This window comes from Centruroides vittatus, unplaced genomic scaffold, assembly GCF_030686945.1.
Source record: "Centruroides vittatus isolate TY-2023 unplaced genomic scaffold, ASM3068694v2 contig_956, whole genome shotgun sequence".
NCBI classification, from domain to species: domain Eukaryota; kingdom Metazoa; phylum Arthropoda; class Arachnida; order Scorpiones; family Buthidae; genus Centruroides; species Centruroides vittatus.
Window position 1 is genome coordinate 307,205 of NW_027122635.1, and position 18,538 is coordinate 325,742.

At 29.4% G+C, this 18,538-nt stretch overlaps 1 protein-coding gene across 1 annotated transcript in view; it reads left to right on the forward strand.

The window, feature by feature from the left end:
• Positions 1-213: 213 nt before the first annotated feature.
• Positions 214-18,538, forward strand: part of eIF2Bepsilon (eukaryotic translation initiation factor 2B subunit epsilon) — a 64,910-nt gene continuing 46,585 nt past the window's right edge. The window contains exons 1-2 of the mRNA XM_067282500.1: positions 214-350; positions 7,778-7,902. Of these exons, the coding sequence (XP_067138601.1) occupies positions 222-350; positions 7,778-7,902 (254 nt within the window). The 5' untranslated portion in view covers positions 214-221. The remainder of the gene's footprint in view (positions 351-7,777; positions 7,903-18,538) is intronic.

Genomic DNA, 18,538 nt, shown 5'->3' on the forward strand with positions numbered 1-18,538 from the left:
AAAAAGGGGAGTAATTCCTCTTTTTTTTATGTTAGCGATGACGAAGTTTTAAAAATGATTAGAAAAAATTATTTTATTAAAATTCAAACTTTTTATTAATGAAAAATTATCTTTTAGGTTTAATGTGTGATTTTTATAAAATTACAGATTTTATAAAATATTATTTGATTTTTATACGAATAGGATGACGAAACTTTTTAGTGCTGTCAGGTCATTACAAGATGGCGGAGAACAGTAAGAAGAAGGCGAAAGATAATGAATTATTAAAACAAGAAGAAATAATTCGAGCTGTTATTGTAGCTGATAGCTTCGACGCGAGGTTTCAGCCTCTTACACAAAATACTCCAAGGGTATTTGATCCATTTTTTTGCTCTCTTTCCGTGTTCTATTGCTTATCCACGTGTTAAAACTCAAACACGTGGTCATATTATTATATTGTTGATGAGAAATTTGTTTTTTAATTTTGATAATTGATATGAATTATTTTATCTTTAAAGAGCTTTTCAGCTATATTAGTTTATTTCTTATAAAATATTTTTAAACCTTAATGAAAATCACATATACAAGACTTTGGTAGAAGGGTTACCCATTTGTTTACATATGTTCTATATATATAGGCATATACAGAGAAAGTAACTTTACCAAAATTTAAGTCAAATGTCGGTTGAGAAATATATCCCGAATAGCATATGTTTTGATACTTTTATAAAAAAAGTTAGATTCATTATTTTGTTAATCACTTAAAAATAAATATTAAACATGTATAGGATATCAAAGTATGTAATAAAGTATGTAAATAATCTAATGTAATAATAAGATATAAATTTGAGATTAATATTTAAGTTAAGTTTATATCATTTAAGACATGGAAACATGGATAATACTCAGTGTAAATATTGCATACGTTTGTATTTCTGAAAAACAGAAATATCTTTTAATAAATGTGAGAATTTTTTCTTTATTAGCAATTACAAATAAATACACTTGATTGAAAACTTTTAATAATACTATTATATTTCTGTTGTTGGCCATTGCAGCAAAAATAAAACTGTAGATCACTGGTTCTCAAACTTATTTCGACCACCGCCCACTTTGAGATTAAAAAAATTCCTAGCGCTCCCATATTTTTTAACTTGCCTTTTTACATTACCATCTGTTGCGTATCTTAAAAACAGTTGCAAATATAATGTTTAAACATGCGTTATTATATGGATAGGATAGATAGGGTGTGATCTATATCCTATTTCTGAGATCAAAGAATGTTTCAATGAGATGAAATAAAACTCATACTTAATCATATTTAGAAGTATTTTTATTAACATTAAAAGAAGGCTTTGAATTTAAAACTTATCTAATGTGAAGGATGAATCTGATGTATTTCGACCAGTTTGTTAATAACAGGGTTGAATTCACTTAAAATCAGCCATAAGTCGCCGCGTTCAGTAACTTGCAGCCGATTTCTGTTTTTAGTTAGCAACGTTGCTACAGCACTAAATCCACGTTCACACAAATACGACGATGGGAATGCTATCAGAAATCGTTGAACAACTGACCATAACTCAGGGCACAGTTGAGAGATTTGCTTCTGCAGCCAAAATTCTTAGTAGCCATTCTTGAACTTTCATTTTTAGCATATTTATGCAATAATGTTACTATAATAAGTTCATTCATGCTATAATATAAGTCAACATGTTAGAAATATTCAGGTTGTGATCTTCAATAAAAATTAAAAAATATATAGATTGTCAGCATTTTATATATATTTTAGTCAGATTTTTATAGATAGAATTTGTCTGCCTTCGCCCCTCTAGATTTCCTTAATGCCCCCTAATTTCCTTTGAGCCTTCTACTGCCCCCCTGAAAGCCTCCAGTACCCACAAGGGGGCGTTATCGCCCACTTTGAGAAACGCTGCCGTAGATTTAAAAAAATATCTTCACTTAAATTATCTATTATTAATCATTATAAATGTTTGGATGTTTCTTTTTTAAATTTTCAAGATTAACTCTTAATTATGTCATATTATGTGACTATTAATTATGAAATTTTTCAATTTAGTTTATTACATTTCATTTATTTATTTATTTACTAATATAATGTATTATATACAGTTTATTAATAATTTTTTACAATAAAAGAGAGACAAATAACTACACCATGCTGAAATGTTCATAAAGTAAATAGTAATAAGGATAAAAACACTGTCTTTTTAGCATTGTCTGTCTTTAATAACAAAAAGAATCACTCGTGCAAGTACTTCTAACATTTACAAAAATTCTTCCTTGGGTGAGAAGAACATATATTAGATTGTTAATACAAATTTTAAAAAATGTAATGTATCCTAGTTGAACAAAATTACGAAATTTGAAGAGCTTAGAATAATTAACAAATTCAAACATTTGGCAAGTGCATAGAAAGGTAAACATACGGAATTGAGAATAGTGTTATTTATTGCAGTCAAGTTCATTATATCCAAGAAGATGAGCTCTTGACTTCTAATTAATCTTTTATGGATTTGAACACTGATCCCTTGGGAGCTCTAGCATGAGTTTATTACAGGGCCCCAGTGTTTTGATGAACACTTTTTTTGCAATAAAATCTTCATGTAAACAAAATTATAATGAAGTAAAAGTAATCATTAAAATCAAATTTCTTCTAACTGGCTTAATATTTATTCTTTGTGAATTAATTTCTTTTTGAATTTAACAATGCATTTAATAATAGATCATTTATCAAATTTTACATACATATGAATACAGGAAAGCATTAGTTTGAAATTCGAGTAACAAAATATTCACAACTTCAATTTATTGAATTTCAAATTATGAGAGATTTAGATATTTCTATATAATATGCCAAATGCCATGTAACTGATGTAATTTATTAAGGAAATGGAATATGACTAAGTGTACAGAATGCTATTTTTGTTAATTAGTAATAATTAATAATAAATAATAATATAAATGAAGTACAGGTAAACAGCGAGAACTTCATGGGTTGCCAGATAGGTTTATTAAAAAGTAAAGCAGAATTCCTTGAAATGTAAAATCCATCCAATGAACAAAGTGATAATAAATACAGATACATTGCACTAACCTTATATAGCTTTGCAGTTAATTTTTGAAACATAACATTAATGTTTCAGCCCACCCTAGGACCTTCTTCGGATGGGAGTTCTATGAAAAAATTTTCTGGTGCACCAGTTGTGTTATGTTTCAAAAATTAACTGCAAAGTTATATAAGGTTAATGCAACATATTTTTATCCTTGAAATGTACTAATTATTTTTGAAGTGGCCCAAAAAGTAAATTGCCCAAATGTAGTAGTAACATAGGGCCCTACAAATATCTCAATCTGCTATTTGTAGCCCAACCTTGCAATCCCAAAACCCAGCTGTATTTTATGAGATAAGAGAAAAAAGAATAATCCATGGTTAAGGTAGTCTCTGAAAATATGTTACTTTAAAAGCAAAACCACATTGACCAAATCAGTTATTCTTGATCTATTGTTCTCTTACAGTATGGAGGCACTTTGATCTAAATGAATGAGTTAACATACACATATCACAGTTCAAACAGAATTTTCATGTCAAATTTTGAAGTAGCTGTATTTTAAACTAAGGGTGCAACTATGCAAACATGCGCAAGCAAGCAAGAAGAGGTGTGATGTGATAAACATCAAACCCTGTCAGATATGTGTGAGAACTAGAAATTTGCTCTCGCCAGCGAGATTTCTTGCTTCTTGCTTTTGCATGTTTTTCTTTGCGAGAACTATATTGCTCACAACTTCTCACTCACTACTAAATTTGCGTCTGCATAGTCTCACCCTAACCAGATTCCTTAACATAGAAATCTCTATATCCCCAGCCAGGACAAATAGTACAGTTACAAACTAACAGGATTTCGAATTATCCAAATTTGAATTTATGAGATTTTCTTTAGCATATGAGAGTATAAAACATAATTTAGAAATCATTTTGATTAACTATAAAATTTTTAAAAAATAATTTAATATTATATTATAATTAAAATAAAATATGTTTGGAGATAAAAATCAAATCATTTTCTAAATAGTCTCTTATGAATAATTTCATATTTATTTTTTTCTTTTGTCAATATAATTTTTATCATTATTAGATTTATAAAATTTCCATCTTTTGTAAATTATTTACTTATAAACTTAAAATGGATATTGAAATTTTAAACAAAATAATAAGTTATTTCAAAATTAATGAACAAGAACTATTTGCTAATTAAGAATGATTAATGGCAAATTTTGGTGAAATTATACAGGGTTTGGAACTTTGATAGTGAGCTCAAACTTATAAAAGACACCTGAAGGGAAACAGCAAAATATTAGTTAATGCAGCACACTCGAGCAATACCATCACTTACTGTAAGTGGAACAGTTTTGCTCTGTCTAGTACAATGTGAGCACTGCAGTGATTCAAAGAGCTGACAACATTCTAAAGTGGTCAGTTCAAATCACATTGAAGGTAAAGCATCATTGTTGACTGAAAATTGAAATTGCAAGGGGTCAAACTCAAAAGAGTGCCATTAGGAACTTTTACAGGCTTGCAGTAATGTAGAACTGTTGTATAGTATGGTTAAAAGGTGGATGGAAGCATTTCAAAAGGGACATCACAATGTCCATTACCAACATTGGCCTGGCCATCTCCCAGTTATGGAAGGCCAAGTGCATGCGGGGGCTTCATTGATGAAAAATGATCAATGGTGAGAAGTTCATCAGCTTGCACAGGAGATCAGTCAGGCTTGTACAACATTTCCACTTTCTGAAGACACAACTGCAAATGTGGCAAATTGTGTCTTACTGAGTACCACATTGTCAAAGTGATGTTTAGAAATAGCAATTTTGTATCTGGAATGATTTCCAATGTGAAGGGGAACCATTTTTAAGATGCATTATCACTCTCAATAAAACATAGACTTGCTTGTACAAGCTCCAAGTGAAACACCAGACCAATCTTTGCTCTGATGTTCCAAGTGAAAGCACCTAACTCATGCAGTACCCAAGGACAAGGTCAGTGACCATTTCAGAGCTTTCTCACAGATTAACACAATCTGTGAGCTCTAAGGAAGAACCGGTGTCATTTTCTGAGCAATCCACCCATCATCTTACATGAGACTGCTCATTAGTTTTGTCATGTAGCTGCAAATATCAATGACTTTTTCTCTCAGTGAGGCTGGGAGGTGCTTTATCATCTGTCCTATTCACCTGACTTGAATCCCTTTAATTTGTACACAAAGATGAAAGAACCTCTCAAAGAAAAGTGGTTCAAGACATTTTATGCACTCCACTCTATTCAGACCATTAACACATCAGGCTTTTCTGATGGCATTATTTGACTTCCACATTGATGACAACTGGTAATCAACAATACTGATGATTATATTGAAGGTTTGTGTACTGCTTAAGCTTCTGTGTTTATTTTATTTTGTGTATTTTAACTGGACTCACTATTAAAGTTTCAATTTTTGTATTAATGTACAGGATAATCCTAAACAAAATTGAATCAAGCTTTAGAAATAAATAATGTGTTTTTAAACTATTCAAATTTTTTAAGTATTGTATTTCTAAATATAACATGAAGGTAAAAACTAACTAGTAATTTCTAGAATGTCATTTTACAGATTTTTTTCATACTTTGGAATTTTATTTTAAAAATTCTCTATAGTTATTATTATTAAATTTTAAAATAATACAATCAGAAATATAGTGTTGTCATAAAAGAAAGTGTTTATAAGTGATGAATTTCTAGAGTATATGTTGAAGTTGATAGTTTATAATCAATAGTCAGTATTGAACTTTCATTTTAATGATAGAATGAATCAAAGAGTTCTATAATTTTGTAAATTTGAAATAGTTTGATGTTTTCATTATTTATTTTATTCAAAATAGATATAGAAATATGAAAACATTTGGATATATGATTATTTTGTATTCTGTTTTTCAATTTCAGTAGAGCATCGATTATCCAAAACAATTCAGGACTGGGATTGTTTGGATAAGAGATTTTTCAGATAACTGATCATTTACGAAAAAATATATTAAACACAAAATTGTACTGTACATATTTTGTATCATATGTCTTACAAATACATATCTTATATAAAGTAGTACATTAAAGTAGGCCTACAGTTTAGGTTGGCAGGGAGGGGAAGAGTGCTGCAGCATCACAGCACTAATGGAAATTTGAATTTGCCGAGTGGAATGCTTTCGGTTAACTTGTTTCGGTTGATCGGTATTCAGATAATCTATGCTCTACTGTACTATTGGGTTGTTCAGAAAGTAATTTTGTTTTTTCCATAGAAAAATAAATGCAGTATTCTTATAATAAATAAATATTTTATTGAATTATATATTGACCATTTTGGTCAAATACCTGTTGTCATTGTTTCTGGTAGTAGCATGATTTCACATTCATAAGAGTTTTGATCGTTGTTTACAAAAAACTGATCCAAGTGATTTTTGACATTGTCATTTCAAGTAAATGTCTTACAGTTAAAAAAAATTTGTATAGACCGGAACAAGTAAAGTGCCCGATCTGGCGAATATGGTTGGTGTGATAACACATCCCATCTAAGCTATAACAGTTTCTGACGAGTTACCAAACTTGTGTGAAATTTGGCATTATCATGGTAAAACACTACACTTTGTTTGTTGATCAATTCTGGCCTTTTCTGTTTGATGATATTACTCAATTTGTTTACTCGATGGCAGTACACTTTTGAATCAATTGTTAAATTGTCTGGTAAAAGCTCAAAAAAAAATTTCTTTAAAATCCCACCATAGAGAGCATCTCTCTTTAATAACATGTGGAACCCATATATCGAGCTTTGAAACGAAACCAATTCGTTTTAAGTAATAATAAACGGTTCAATTTAACAGATTTAATCTCTTAGTGATTTTACTTGTTAATAGACGGCAGATTGCTTCAATCAGTACCTTTATTTTGTTTTCATTGGCTTCAAATGGCCATCCAGAATGCGGTGTATCTTCGATATTAAAATTGCCAGAACGCAATTTTGTAAACCAGTTTTGGCACTGTCTTTCTCTCAACACATCTTCTCAAAACATGTACCACAATTTTTTTTTTTGTTTGAACAGCATTTTGATTTTTTAGTTATAAAAAAGCAAAATATGCCGAAAATGATGCTTTTGATTTTCCAAATTTGATGGGTCACCGAAAAAAAACAATTGTACAGAATCAAACAAAATTTTTTACAAATAAGCCTTAAAATGTCAGCTGTCGAAGTATATAATGAAAGTGTGGTTTAAAATAAAATTGGCTGGTAAAAATACATCTAATTCCTCTAGTAATAAAAAAAACGAAATTACTTTCCGAACAACCCAATATGTATTCTAAAACTGAAATGTAAATTATACCATATAACAACTTTGTAATTTTATATTTCTGTTTTGTATCTATTGTTCAAAAATGTACCAAGTAAATGAGATCTATAGAAATGCAGTACTCTGAAAGTTTTCTGATCAGAACTGTAATAGCTTTATTTTTCTTCCAATTTAATTATGTGCTTTTGTTGAAGACACTATTTAGGCTAGAAAAGAAAGTTTTGTATTACAATGTAGTGTTATAAATATTTTGTAGTCTTAAAAGCTAAAATACACTGTGTAATAAATAGGGATAAAAATAAAAATATTAAAACTGTGAAAATTTTTTGTCAGTATTGCATTTCTATAGATCTCATTTTGATCAATTCCAACCCATCATTGATAAATATAATTTTAATAAATACAGGTTCTTTTACCTCTTGTGAACTGTCCTATGCTGGATTATATTTTAGAATCATTATGTTTATCTGGTGTTCAAGAAGTATATGTTTTTTGTTGTGCATTTGGCCAACAAGTAAAAAATCATATTCAGTAAGTAATATTAATATTTATTTTGAAATGTTATAATAATAATATATTAAAAATAATTGTATTTAATTTTATTGAACTGTTTGTGTTATGTGTAATTTATAATTTCAAGGAACTAATTTTTAAATAAAATTAATAACATCAGTTGTCTAGCAACATTTTAAAAAAAGGAAATATTTTAAAAAATAAATTTAATCTGTTTAAGTGTTATAAATATTTAATTACTTTACAGCTAATATTTCTGTCATATTAATATTTTATTGTATATGCTTGAAAATTTTCTTTTCAACATTTTGATACAATATAAAAAAATATAATTTACAGTAGAGCATTGATTATCCGAAACAATTTGGGACTGGGGTTGTTCAGATAACTGATCATATACGAAAAAATATATTAACCTATTCAATGTTGAAATCTTTCTCCGTTGCGTCTCGCTTCGCGTTTAATTTTCGTCAATGATAAGCCTAACAAAAATTTTTTAAAAATAATAATCGTGGCTATTGTATCGGTAAAAATTATTTCTTTATTTTTCACAAATAAAATAAATACAGTAGAGAGTCGTTAATTGGAACGCCGGTAATCGGAATGATTTTCAGTTGGACTGTGTCATGCTGAATCGAACGTTTTTGATACTAGATTTACTTCTAAAGTATAATTTTCATGTTTTTATATTCTTCAATATATTTATTTTGTTTGTACAAAATGCAGAAATAATTTTTAACGATACGATAGCCTCGATTATTATTATAAAAATTTTCATTAGGCTTAAAATAGACGAAAATTCAACGCAAGCGACACGCAACGGAGAAAAATTCAACACGAAGCGACACGCAATGGAGAAAAATTTGAACATCGGACAGGTTAATGTATTTTTTTTGTACATAATGGGTAATTGGAACAACCCCAGTCCCCAATTGATTCCGATTTTCGACTCTCTACTGTATATTGAAAAATATAAAAACAAAAAAATTATATCAATATTTTGGAAGTTAATCTAGTATCAAAAACATCCTGATTCAGCATAATACACATCCGGACATACAGTCCTTAGAAAAACACCACACAAAACAAGCAAAGCTCACCACTCATGATGGGAAAAAAGCCTCGTTTAAATACTGCGCATCCTTAAGTAACCTCTCATGGTCATGCCAGTACTGCCAGCTAAAACACGTACACCAACAAAAATAATATTAGAGTAGCCCAAGACATAGCCAAATATTGTAGCACTACAGTGCTAACAGAAATTTGAATTTGCCGACTGGAACACTTTTGGTTAACCAATGTTTCAGTTGATCAGTGTTTGGATAATTGATACTCTACTATATTTAGACAAATTGGAGAAATGAATTTCTATGGAATACATTTTAAGTATAAAATTTGCCTATCTACTGAAGATGAGCATGGAGAATTATTACATATATTGAAAAACAAATTTTACCCCAAAAACAAGTAATAAATCAATGAAATTTTTAATTGTCATAAAGGCTCATTTATATTTTGATGACAGTGGAAAAGAGAAGAGAAAACAACACTAAATTGGTTAAGCGTGCAACACTTTGCACATTATTTATGACATACTTGCATTCTTTTTGAGCTTGTGGGGAAAATTAGAAGAAAATTCTAATTTTCTTTGCTTTATAACCAATAATTCTTTGTGATGTTAAAACCAATAAAACAGAAATGCTTATTGATACTTTTATGTATTATCCATGTATTTTTGATAATAAATTATTTGAAAATAGATTTTAAATTTAAATAAATATTAATTTAAAACTTATATAAAATATCAAAAATATAGTTTTCTAATATTTTATTGATTCATGAATTTATTAAAATTCTGTATTTAACTTTTTAAAAGCATTTTACAAATTTAAGATAACTTTGATGATTAATTTGCATGTGAGCCAAGAAGAGAATAATAGAAAAGAGAACAAACATATTCTATTCTATTCTCCTTTCCATTCTTACAATGTATGAACCAGCCTTAATTCTTTTAGTATTGAGTACTCTTTGCTTTCTCAAATTTTTCCATTGCTCGAAGCTATCAAACAAATAGGTAAGGTCAACTCTAGTGATTACATGGTATAGTTTGCTTGGAGGAGTTCATATGTTTATATGTACAGTACAGTAGAGACTCGTTAATCGGAACCCCGGTAATCGGAACAATTTTCAGTCGGATTGTGTCATGCTGAATCGAACGTTTTTGATACTAGATTTACTTCTAAAGTATAATTTTCATGTTTTTATATTCTTCAATATATTTATTTTGTTTGTACAAAATGAAGAAATAATTTTTAACGATACGATAGCCTCGATTATTATTATAAAAATTTTTGTTAGGCTTAAAATCGATGAAAATTCAACATGAAGTGACACGCAACGGAGAAAATTTTGAACATCGGACAGGTTAATATATTTTTTCGTACATAATTGATAATCGGAACAAATCACTAATCTGAACAACCCCAGTCCCCAATTGATTCCGATTTTCAGTTCTCTACTGTATATATAAAATTGTAATACTTTAGAAATTTATTCATAAATATAAAATAGCAAAAAGTCCATTTATGAATAAAAAGCAAATATGGTATATTCAATAATTTTCATATTAGAAATAATATTATTTAATTATTAATACTTTTTTAGAAAAAGCTTCGGAAATTTGTCACATAAGAATGAATATGTCAGTTCTTTGTCCAATCAATGTCTTGACAAAATTTTTAATAAGGCCCAACTTATGCAGTGGTGGAAGTATATTACTTGGATCTATGAGTGGCTGGTTTGTACTTGGTATAATGCATGCAGAGGCCAGTCTTTCTTGTAATGGAGATTCCCAACACAGCTATCCCATTGACATAGAAAGCAACAGAACTTTATATAGCCTTGTTGCAATTGTAGTAAAATGGCCAAGGATGACACAATATATTAGAATATGACATTGCCAGACTCACTAATGTTGCAATATATATTCAAGCAGCTTGAATATGACCTCCTTTTGTTTGCCAAAATGAAAGCCAATTGAACTTTTTAAATGGCATTCTTTTGTGTCTAGTAAGGACTGGATGTTTTCATTTCTTTAAAAAAAAATGAGTGTAGAACAGTGTTACATATACTAAGATTGCAAAAAAACTGAAAACTACAAAACTTTTTTGAAAACCTAATTATGACCTGAAACCCAGATAAAACCAGTTGTGATGGCAAAAAATATAACTATTAAGTGTTTTCTGTCTACGTAATTGATTAAATAGACATCATTCTTCATTAATAGAAAGAATAATTTCATTCACAAGAAAAAAGTATGAAAAAGGACGTATTTAAATTTACAATTAACTTGAAATTTTTATTTTATATTTTGGTTATGTACAGTTAAATTTTATTACAAAATTAAAATAAAAAACTTTTAAAATCATCAAAAGGAAAGTGGCCACTTATATTGACAAAAAAATAAAACAAAATAAATAATTATCACCTTTAAAACAGATGAAATACAATCATATTACAACTTAAGTAATCTAAATTATATTCTAATTCTAAAAAAATCTAAATAATAACTCTTCCTTGCTGCTTGTGATTTTACCCAACATTATTAAAAAACTAACAAAAATTTGAACAATGAAACAGTTAATGGTTTCAAAATCAGGTTAAACCAAGATTTTGAGAACCAGTTTTCAAACCTATTACAGTGATGCCTCATACTTCGAATTTAATCCATTCCCGGAGACCATTTGCAGTCCAAAGCAATTTTTTCCCATTAAAAATAGTGGAAAGTGAATTAATCCATTTCCCTAAACAATACCCATTTTGATAAACTTTAAAAACGGCAAATACACACGTAAAAATAACATAATTAAATGCCCAATAATAAATTTAAGCATGAATACAATAATTAAAATGCATGATTACAGTATAATAAAATGAAAATTGCATTTACTGGTTGCACACAGTTGACTTTGGTGTCTTAAACATGGCTGCCAGGTCTGTCACGTGTACTGCTTTCATGCTTCACCAATAAGTTCCTTTTTCGTCTGAATCATCGATATTACAGTCTTTCTCTTACTTGTCAGACATTGTTGCTTTGATACACTTCTTTGATGCCACAGTAAATAAGTAAAGGTAATATTGGGTTTGACAAAAAGTTTTTGTATGTTGTTAACAGTTGTTGTTACTTAACATAGATGTGTGATTTAATTATAACAGTTGTGAAATTTAACACATTGCCAATTTGAGATTGTATTTTTTGTTCAGAAACTTATTTTATGTTTTGAGTGCATTTTTCACAGCATGTGCAATTTGAACTTTTGAAGTATCATTCAAACTCTGGAGTGAATTTTTCAAATTTCACATTTGAACTCCGAAGCATTTGATGTTAGAGTAGTTTAAAGTACGAGGTACTGTACCATTGTATATACTTTATATTTAAGGCTTACAATTTTGGAAAATAAAAATTATAAACTGACAATTTAATGAATAAATTTTATATTTTAGAATATAAATATACATAATTTCAATCATGTATAGATCAAAAGAGTGATGAAGTGATTCTGGTAAACAATTGAAAATTAGATGTAGCTGTAATCTTTGAATCTAAATTTTAGAAATTCTTTGATAATATACAGATACAAAATATATAAAATATTATATTTATATTATATTCTTTTATAATGAAATTTGATGATTTAATCCTTTATGACTACATAAAGAAAAATTTGTAAACTAACAAAATATCAATATTATTTATGAAAAATTAATTTGTTAACATATTTGAATTTTAAAATTTAAGAAAAAAATCAATATTTTAACAATATGCTACAAATTCTGTTAAACTTAGAAAGAATTGATTAGTCTAATTACTCAAAGGAAATATATGAAATGTGAAAAATAAAAATTTTCCTAATCTTAAGTTTTTTATGTTATGGGCTGTTTGAGTATATAAGCAAACCTTGATTTACACTATTTCAATCAAAACAAAACACTTTCAATTAACACAAAATCATTAATAGATTTTGTGTGATGATATCACTTTGAGTAACCGGAACTAGTTCCTGTTTTACATGTTTATTCAATTACTGTGAGATTAACAATTCTTTATATGTGTCTTTCTTCATTAACACCATGTTTTTGACTTGTCGGCTCTTGTAATAATTACATCATTCTCCTGCATCCATTTCTTACTCTCTCTTATATCCTTCCATATTGTATCATGGGTTGAACTTGCATATTCCTCGTTTATCTTAAATACTGTTCTCCATCTAAAGGCTTCTTTTTTAAGCTCATTGATTCCTTCTAGCGCTTGTTCAACATCAGGGATAATTTTATCATATCTAAGCTTTGGGCATGGAACGTACTTAGGGCCAAACTTGCAGGCCTCCTTTATGCACGCTGGTGGTGTGATATTGTCCCAGCACGTTAATGTAGACAAGGCTTGTGGTCTTGTGTTTCTTTGCTGCTGTGTTCTTATCCAACTTATTTTCTTCTTATAATTCTTACTCAACCTTTCCTTAACTTGATTCGCTAAGTTTATTACTCTGCTATTGACTTCTGTAACAATTCTGGGTTTATATCAAACAGATGATTTTCTAATTCTACTAGCTTTTTCATCAAATAGTACTTAGTATGCCATGTATTTTGTATCGCCTTTCTTAAACGTAATAACTTTAGTCTTGGGATAAGCGAAGAGCATTCCTCCAGTAAGCATATTTGCCAAATTGACATAGGGAATACACCTCCCTTTTTACATTCTGTTAAGAATTTTAGTTTGGTATCATTCTTGCAAATCTTCAGAACTAACTTTCTATAGTACCTGGTCGGCATTGCCATTAATCACTATAACTTCTATAACTCAAACTGCACTTACTGTCATAAATCAAAATGTTCCAAAAAACCTTTAACATGCAACTTAATTTTGCTAGCAACTAATGTTTTTGGACGGCTTCACTGACCTTCTTCAGGTTCGAACATAAAAAACTTCATTCAAAATGAAAGTTCTTTTTCTTAACGGAAAAATTCTAGAGCGTTTATTTTTTAAAGAAACAAATCATTGTAGATTTGAATGCGTCGTTTTGTTCTTTTAAATTTCCATAATGAGATATTAAAATTTCTGGAAAACATGAGTTAAATAATTTTTGTATGACACTCCAAAAAATGTCTTGCATAAAAGTTGCTAATACTAGAGTTTTAGGATAAATGTTATATTTTATTTTTAATAACTAATTACTATTCATTTATGTTGTATTTAAATATTTTAATGAGATACCTTATTTTATTTCTTAGTTATTCAAATTTTATGCAAATTGAAAATATCTGATTTTGTTATGCATTATTTCATAGAAATCTGAGTAAAATAAAATCACTTCAGACAACTGTGAAATTCAAAATTCAGTTTTTTATAAGTATGTAATTGAGATCATTGTTGAAGAACACATACCATAAACAGAAATATCTTGTTTGTTGTTATCTATAAAGCAGTCTCTTTAATCATTGATATTAACATTAAACATCACACTTAATATGTTTATTGTATCATGAAATTATGTGAAGATAATAAGAGATAAAGATGTATTCAAATTATGAATAAAAAGGGGTGAGTTTAAAAAGAAATTGTTTATACTAAATCATAACATAGAGGTAAAATTTTTTTTGAAAACATGTTTTTAAAAATTTTAATGGCTGCTGATCCGAAAGACTTTTGATCTGGGATTTATTGTAATTATTTTCATTGATTGTATTAATCACGTAATCCAAATTTGCCTTTTCAAGTAAAATTGGGGTGAATTAATCATTTATAGTGATTACAGTGATCACATAGTGGAATTTGTCTGTAACATACTTGTCATTATGGAAAACCATATTTATATATTTCTATAAATTTTTGTTATTAAAATACCATAATTAATTATTTAAATTATTAAACATTGGTTTGAAGTTCAAAACATCCGAAGAGCATTGCTGTATTGTATTTTGGAACATGCATACAGTGATTGATTACAATAAACATATATCAATGATATGTATCATTGATATATGTTTATTGTAGGAAGTGAAATATTCCCTTTTTTTATTCACTTCCATGTCAGAATACATTCAATGAAAACTTGACCTTTCTTTGTACTTGATTGTCAAATAAATTTAAAATGCCCTTAAAAAACTGAAAAAATATATCTGATCAAATTGTTAAAACTTTTCAAACCAGAATGAGAATAAGTGGGCATTTTCCATTCTTCTATCCATATTGCACTGGTACTATTGCTGTCCAGTTCCATGTTTCACATGCAACCCATGATGTTTTAATATGTGGCTCCTGGGGCTTATTTTCTTGTTTTCTGCCTTATGCCATTACGCAACCTTAGTTAAGCTGATATTCATGACAAATGTTAAAAGTAAACTCTACCAGGAAAAAAGATGCAAATAAATTATACAGGATGTAACAGAAAGGTGTGTAAAAAATTTGAGGGGTTGTAGAGTTGTTAATTTTAAGTTGAACACTCTAGGGCTATATTTTGATTTGAAGCATTCATTTTGAGTTATAAGCAATTTTAAAAAATGTGACACCACTTCCTGTTTAGCAAAATGCCGTTTGAGGTGTGAAAATATTTGTTGATAATTGCACATTGGTTTGATATTTGTTACTTATTATCTGCAATTTTATTAATTTGTTACTTGGATTTTCAGCCTTGTTTGTAACTATACGGGTTATAATGGGTGTGAGGAAAAGTAAAGGATGCATTAGTAATTTATCAATCAAAGTTTTTACAGATATTATTGAACACTTTTATTTAAATAACAAATCATTTACAAAAAGTGTTTGAAATGGCATCCATCAGCTTGAATACATGCTTCAGCCCTTCAACGAAAGGATGGATAGACATGTTCAAACACTCCTGGATAGGGTTTCTCAAACGGGATTCCGCTTGTTTTTTTAACCCAGGAAATCCTGCAAATTTCTTAAAAATTCACTTTTTTCTTATTTTGTGTTAAAGTTCAGGAAATTTTGCAAATAAAAAGTATAATTAACTCATAAACTGTTAGAATACATTTGTATTTATTAATTTTAAATCTACTTATTAGTTTTTTAAATTTTTGCTCGTTATGGCATGTCACAAATGGTCAATAATCAATGTGTAGCTTATTTCTGGCAGGATTCTGAAAATTCTTTACTTGTCAGAACCTGTAATATCTGGAATAATTGTGATTATGCTGTTTTAGTTTTTAACCATGCCCAGTAGCTTCAATAACTGCATAATGCCAGGTTGTGCGAATTGGGCCAGGATACAAATGAGTACAAAGTCTGCAAGTATGAAGTTTTTCTTCATAAACCTAATTATTAAAGACAAACAAACTGTCGAATTATCGGGCTACAAGTTTAATACTGCTATTAAAGCAGCCAAGGTAGACAAATCAAGAATACTAGAGAACAAAAGAAGTACTACAATCTCTAAAACGAACTAGAAATCTCCAGGCTACTGGTGAAAAAACACATAACATCTGTTTTCTCTTAAATGCATTAAACACGATTCCAATCACATCAATTGAATTGGAAAGGGCATTCTTGCAGTGGCATAGCGTGGGTGTCAGCCGCCTGGGGTGGAGGAAAATTTCGCCGCCCCTCATTTAGGTATCTCAATTCAAAAGACTAAAATATACAGTAATTTTAATGAACTTTTTGGCAAAGAACAATCAACATTATTGTGTATTGTACAGGTGTAATGTGTATTTATTGTGAAATTTTGCCGTCCCACTACGCTACGCCACTGCATTCTCGGTAGCAAGACTTTTTATTACTAAAATAAGAATTAGATTGAGTGATCGGAGTATTGACCATCTTTGCTTTTTAAAATCTTATAAAAATTTACAATAATATTTTATATTATGTTTTATTTAAAAAACGAAAATTACCTGCTGAGTTAGAAGTGTGAGAATCAGGGGTTACGCGATGAGGTCTAACCCGTTATCCGACAACGGGGAGGTGATTCCCGCTCACGTGGTCAATGGATGGCAATTTAGGAGGGCAAAAATCGAGTGGGAGGTCATGGATAAGTCGATAAGGTGTTGGCCGCGTTCGAGTAATCACACCTATTTAAGATTCTAAACATATTTAATGAGGATATTATATAAAAGATGCATACATTACTAAAAATGACAATAATGGTTATACTAATAATAATAGTTTAGACGCAACAATAATCCTTCACGGAATAATAAATGAGGTGGCTAGCGGGGGTTTTGATGCTCGTACTCGCATTCAGAGAGATTTCTAACCCTTTCCTTTGTCTATTATTAACTAAACCTCGACCAACTGAGGGGAGAGAGAGATTTCCGTATGACAAGTCAAACATTACCTTGCTATCCGTAAGTCGTCGGCGTCAATTCGAGTGGAGGGCATGGAGGAAGATTGTGGATTAATTCTATTCGAGATCCTTGACGTCACACTCTCTAGTGGGGGTGTGAACACCTTTTTATACCTAATTCAAGGGGTGTGAACTGTCATATAGCCAGGATTTATTTGCACACCTGTTATTGTGGTCATGTCTGGATTTTGTTGGTACGGACGCCGGGAATTGAGATGTTTGTTTTAATTACAGACCTAAGTGCTTCGCAGAGGTGAACTTAAAATATAAATTTCTATTGACATGACAGCTCGCACCCATCAATTAGCGTGTAGCTGACAATAATTATTACAATCTTGTCTACTATTTTGATATTGTTTATGTCCAATGTCGGGTTCGACGATGATCTATGGGATTTATTGCTGCTGCATGTGTCACGTGCAACAAAAAGAGGGATGAGAACATCACTTATTCCCATCTTGTTGATTCTATCGTCTATCGAATTACTGTAATACAAACGATTATTTCCTTCTTGTTTATATATATTTTTAACAGCTATTTTGTAAAGATCATTGCGGTTGTTAACCTTGGAAGGCCTCTTTAACTTTTTTACTTCACATTCTTCCGTAGAATTAAAGGTTTATAAAAAGAACGATACTATTCAAAAAAAGGGGGAAAGGGGGTGTTTCAGATCCTCGCAGAAGTTTGATCTAAATTCTTTTTTTTTTTTTTAAATTTTTAACTTAATTCAAAGTTACATTTTTTTATTGTTGTATGCAGTTTCCAGGAAACTTTAATAGATTTTTTTTCTATTGGTGAACATTTCTACATAATTCAAAGATAATTTTTAATATATATCTTACACAGCGTTATTAATATGATTTTGGAGGTTGGAAACGTATTAAATTACTTTTAAAAATGAAAAATAATTATATCATTTGATTTCACAATATTTTGTATATCTTAAAAATAATTAATTCTATTCCGGGATCCCAGGAAACAGTTCACTTTTATCCCAGAATCCTGGGACAAGCAAAAGACCAGGAAATGAGAAACCCTACTTCTGGACAATTTTTGATTGAATCACATAATCAACTTGATATTCAAATATGGAAATTAGCATTAAAATTAGCAGTACATTTAAATGTTTAAAACATTCCATATTCGAAGATATTCTAAGAACATTTTCAAATATGCAAATTTTGGAACTTGTCACCAGCCTAAAGCAGATGTGTATAAAGTTAAGTCATGTATTGTTACAAAAAAGACTCAAAATCCAAGTAATAAATTAATAAAATTGCAAATAATAATTA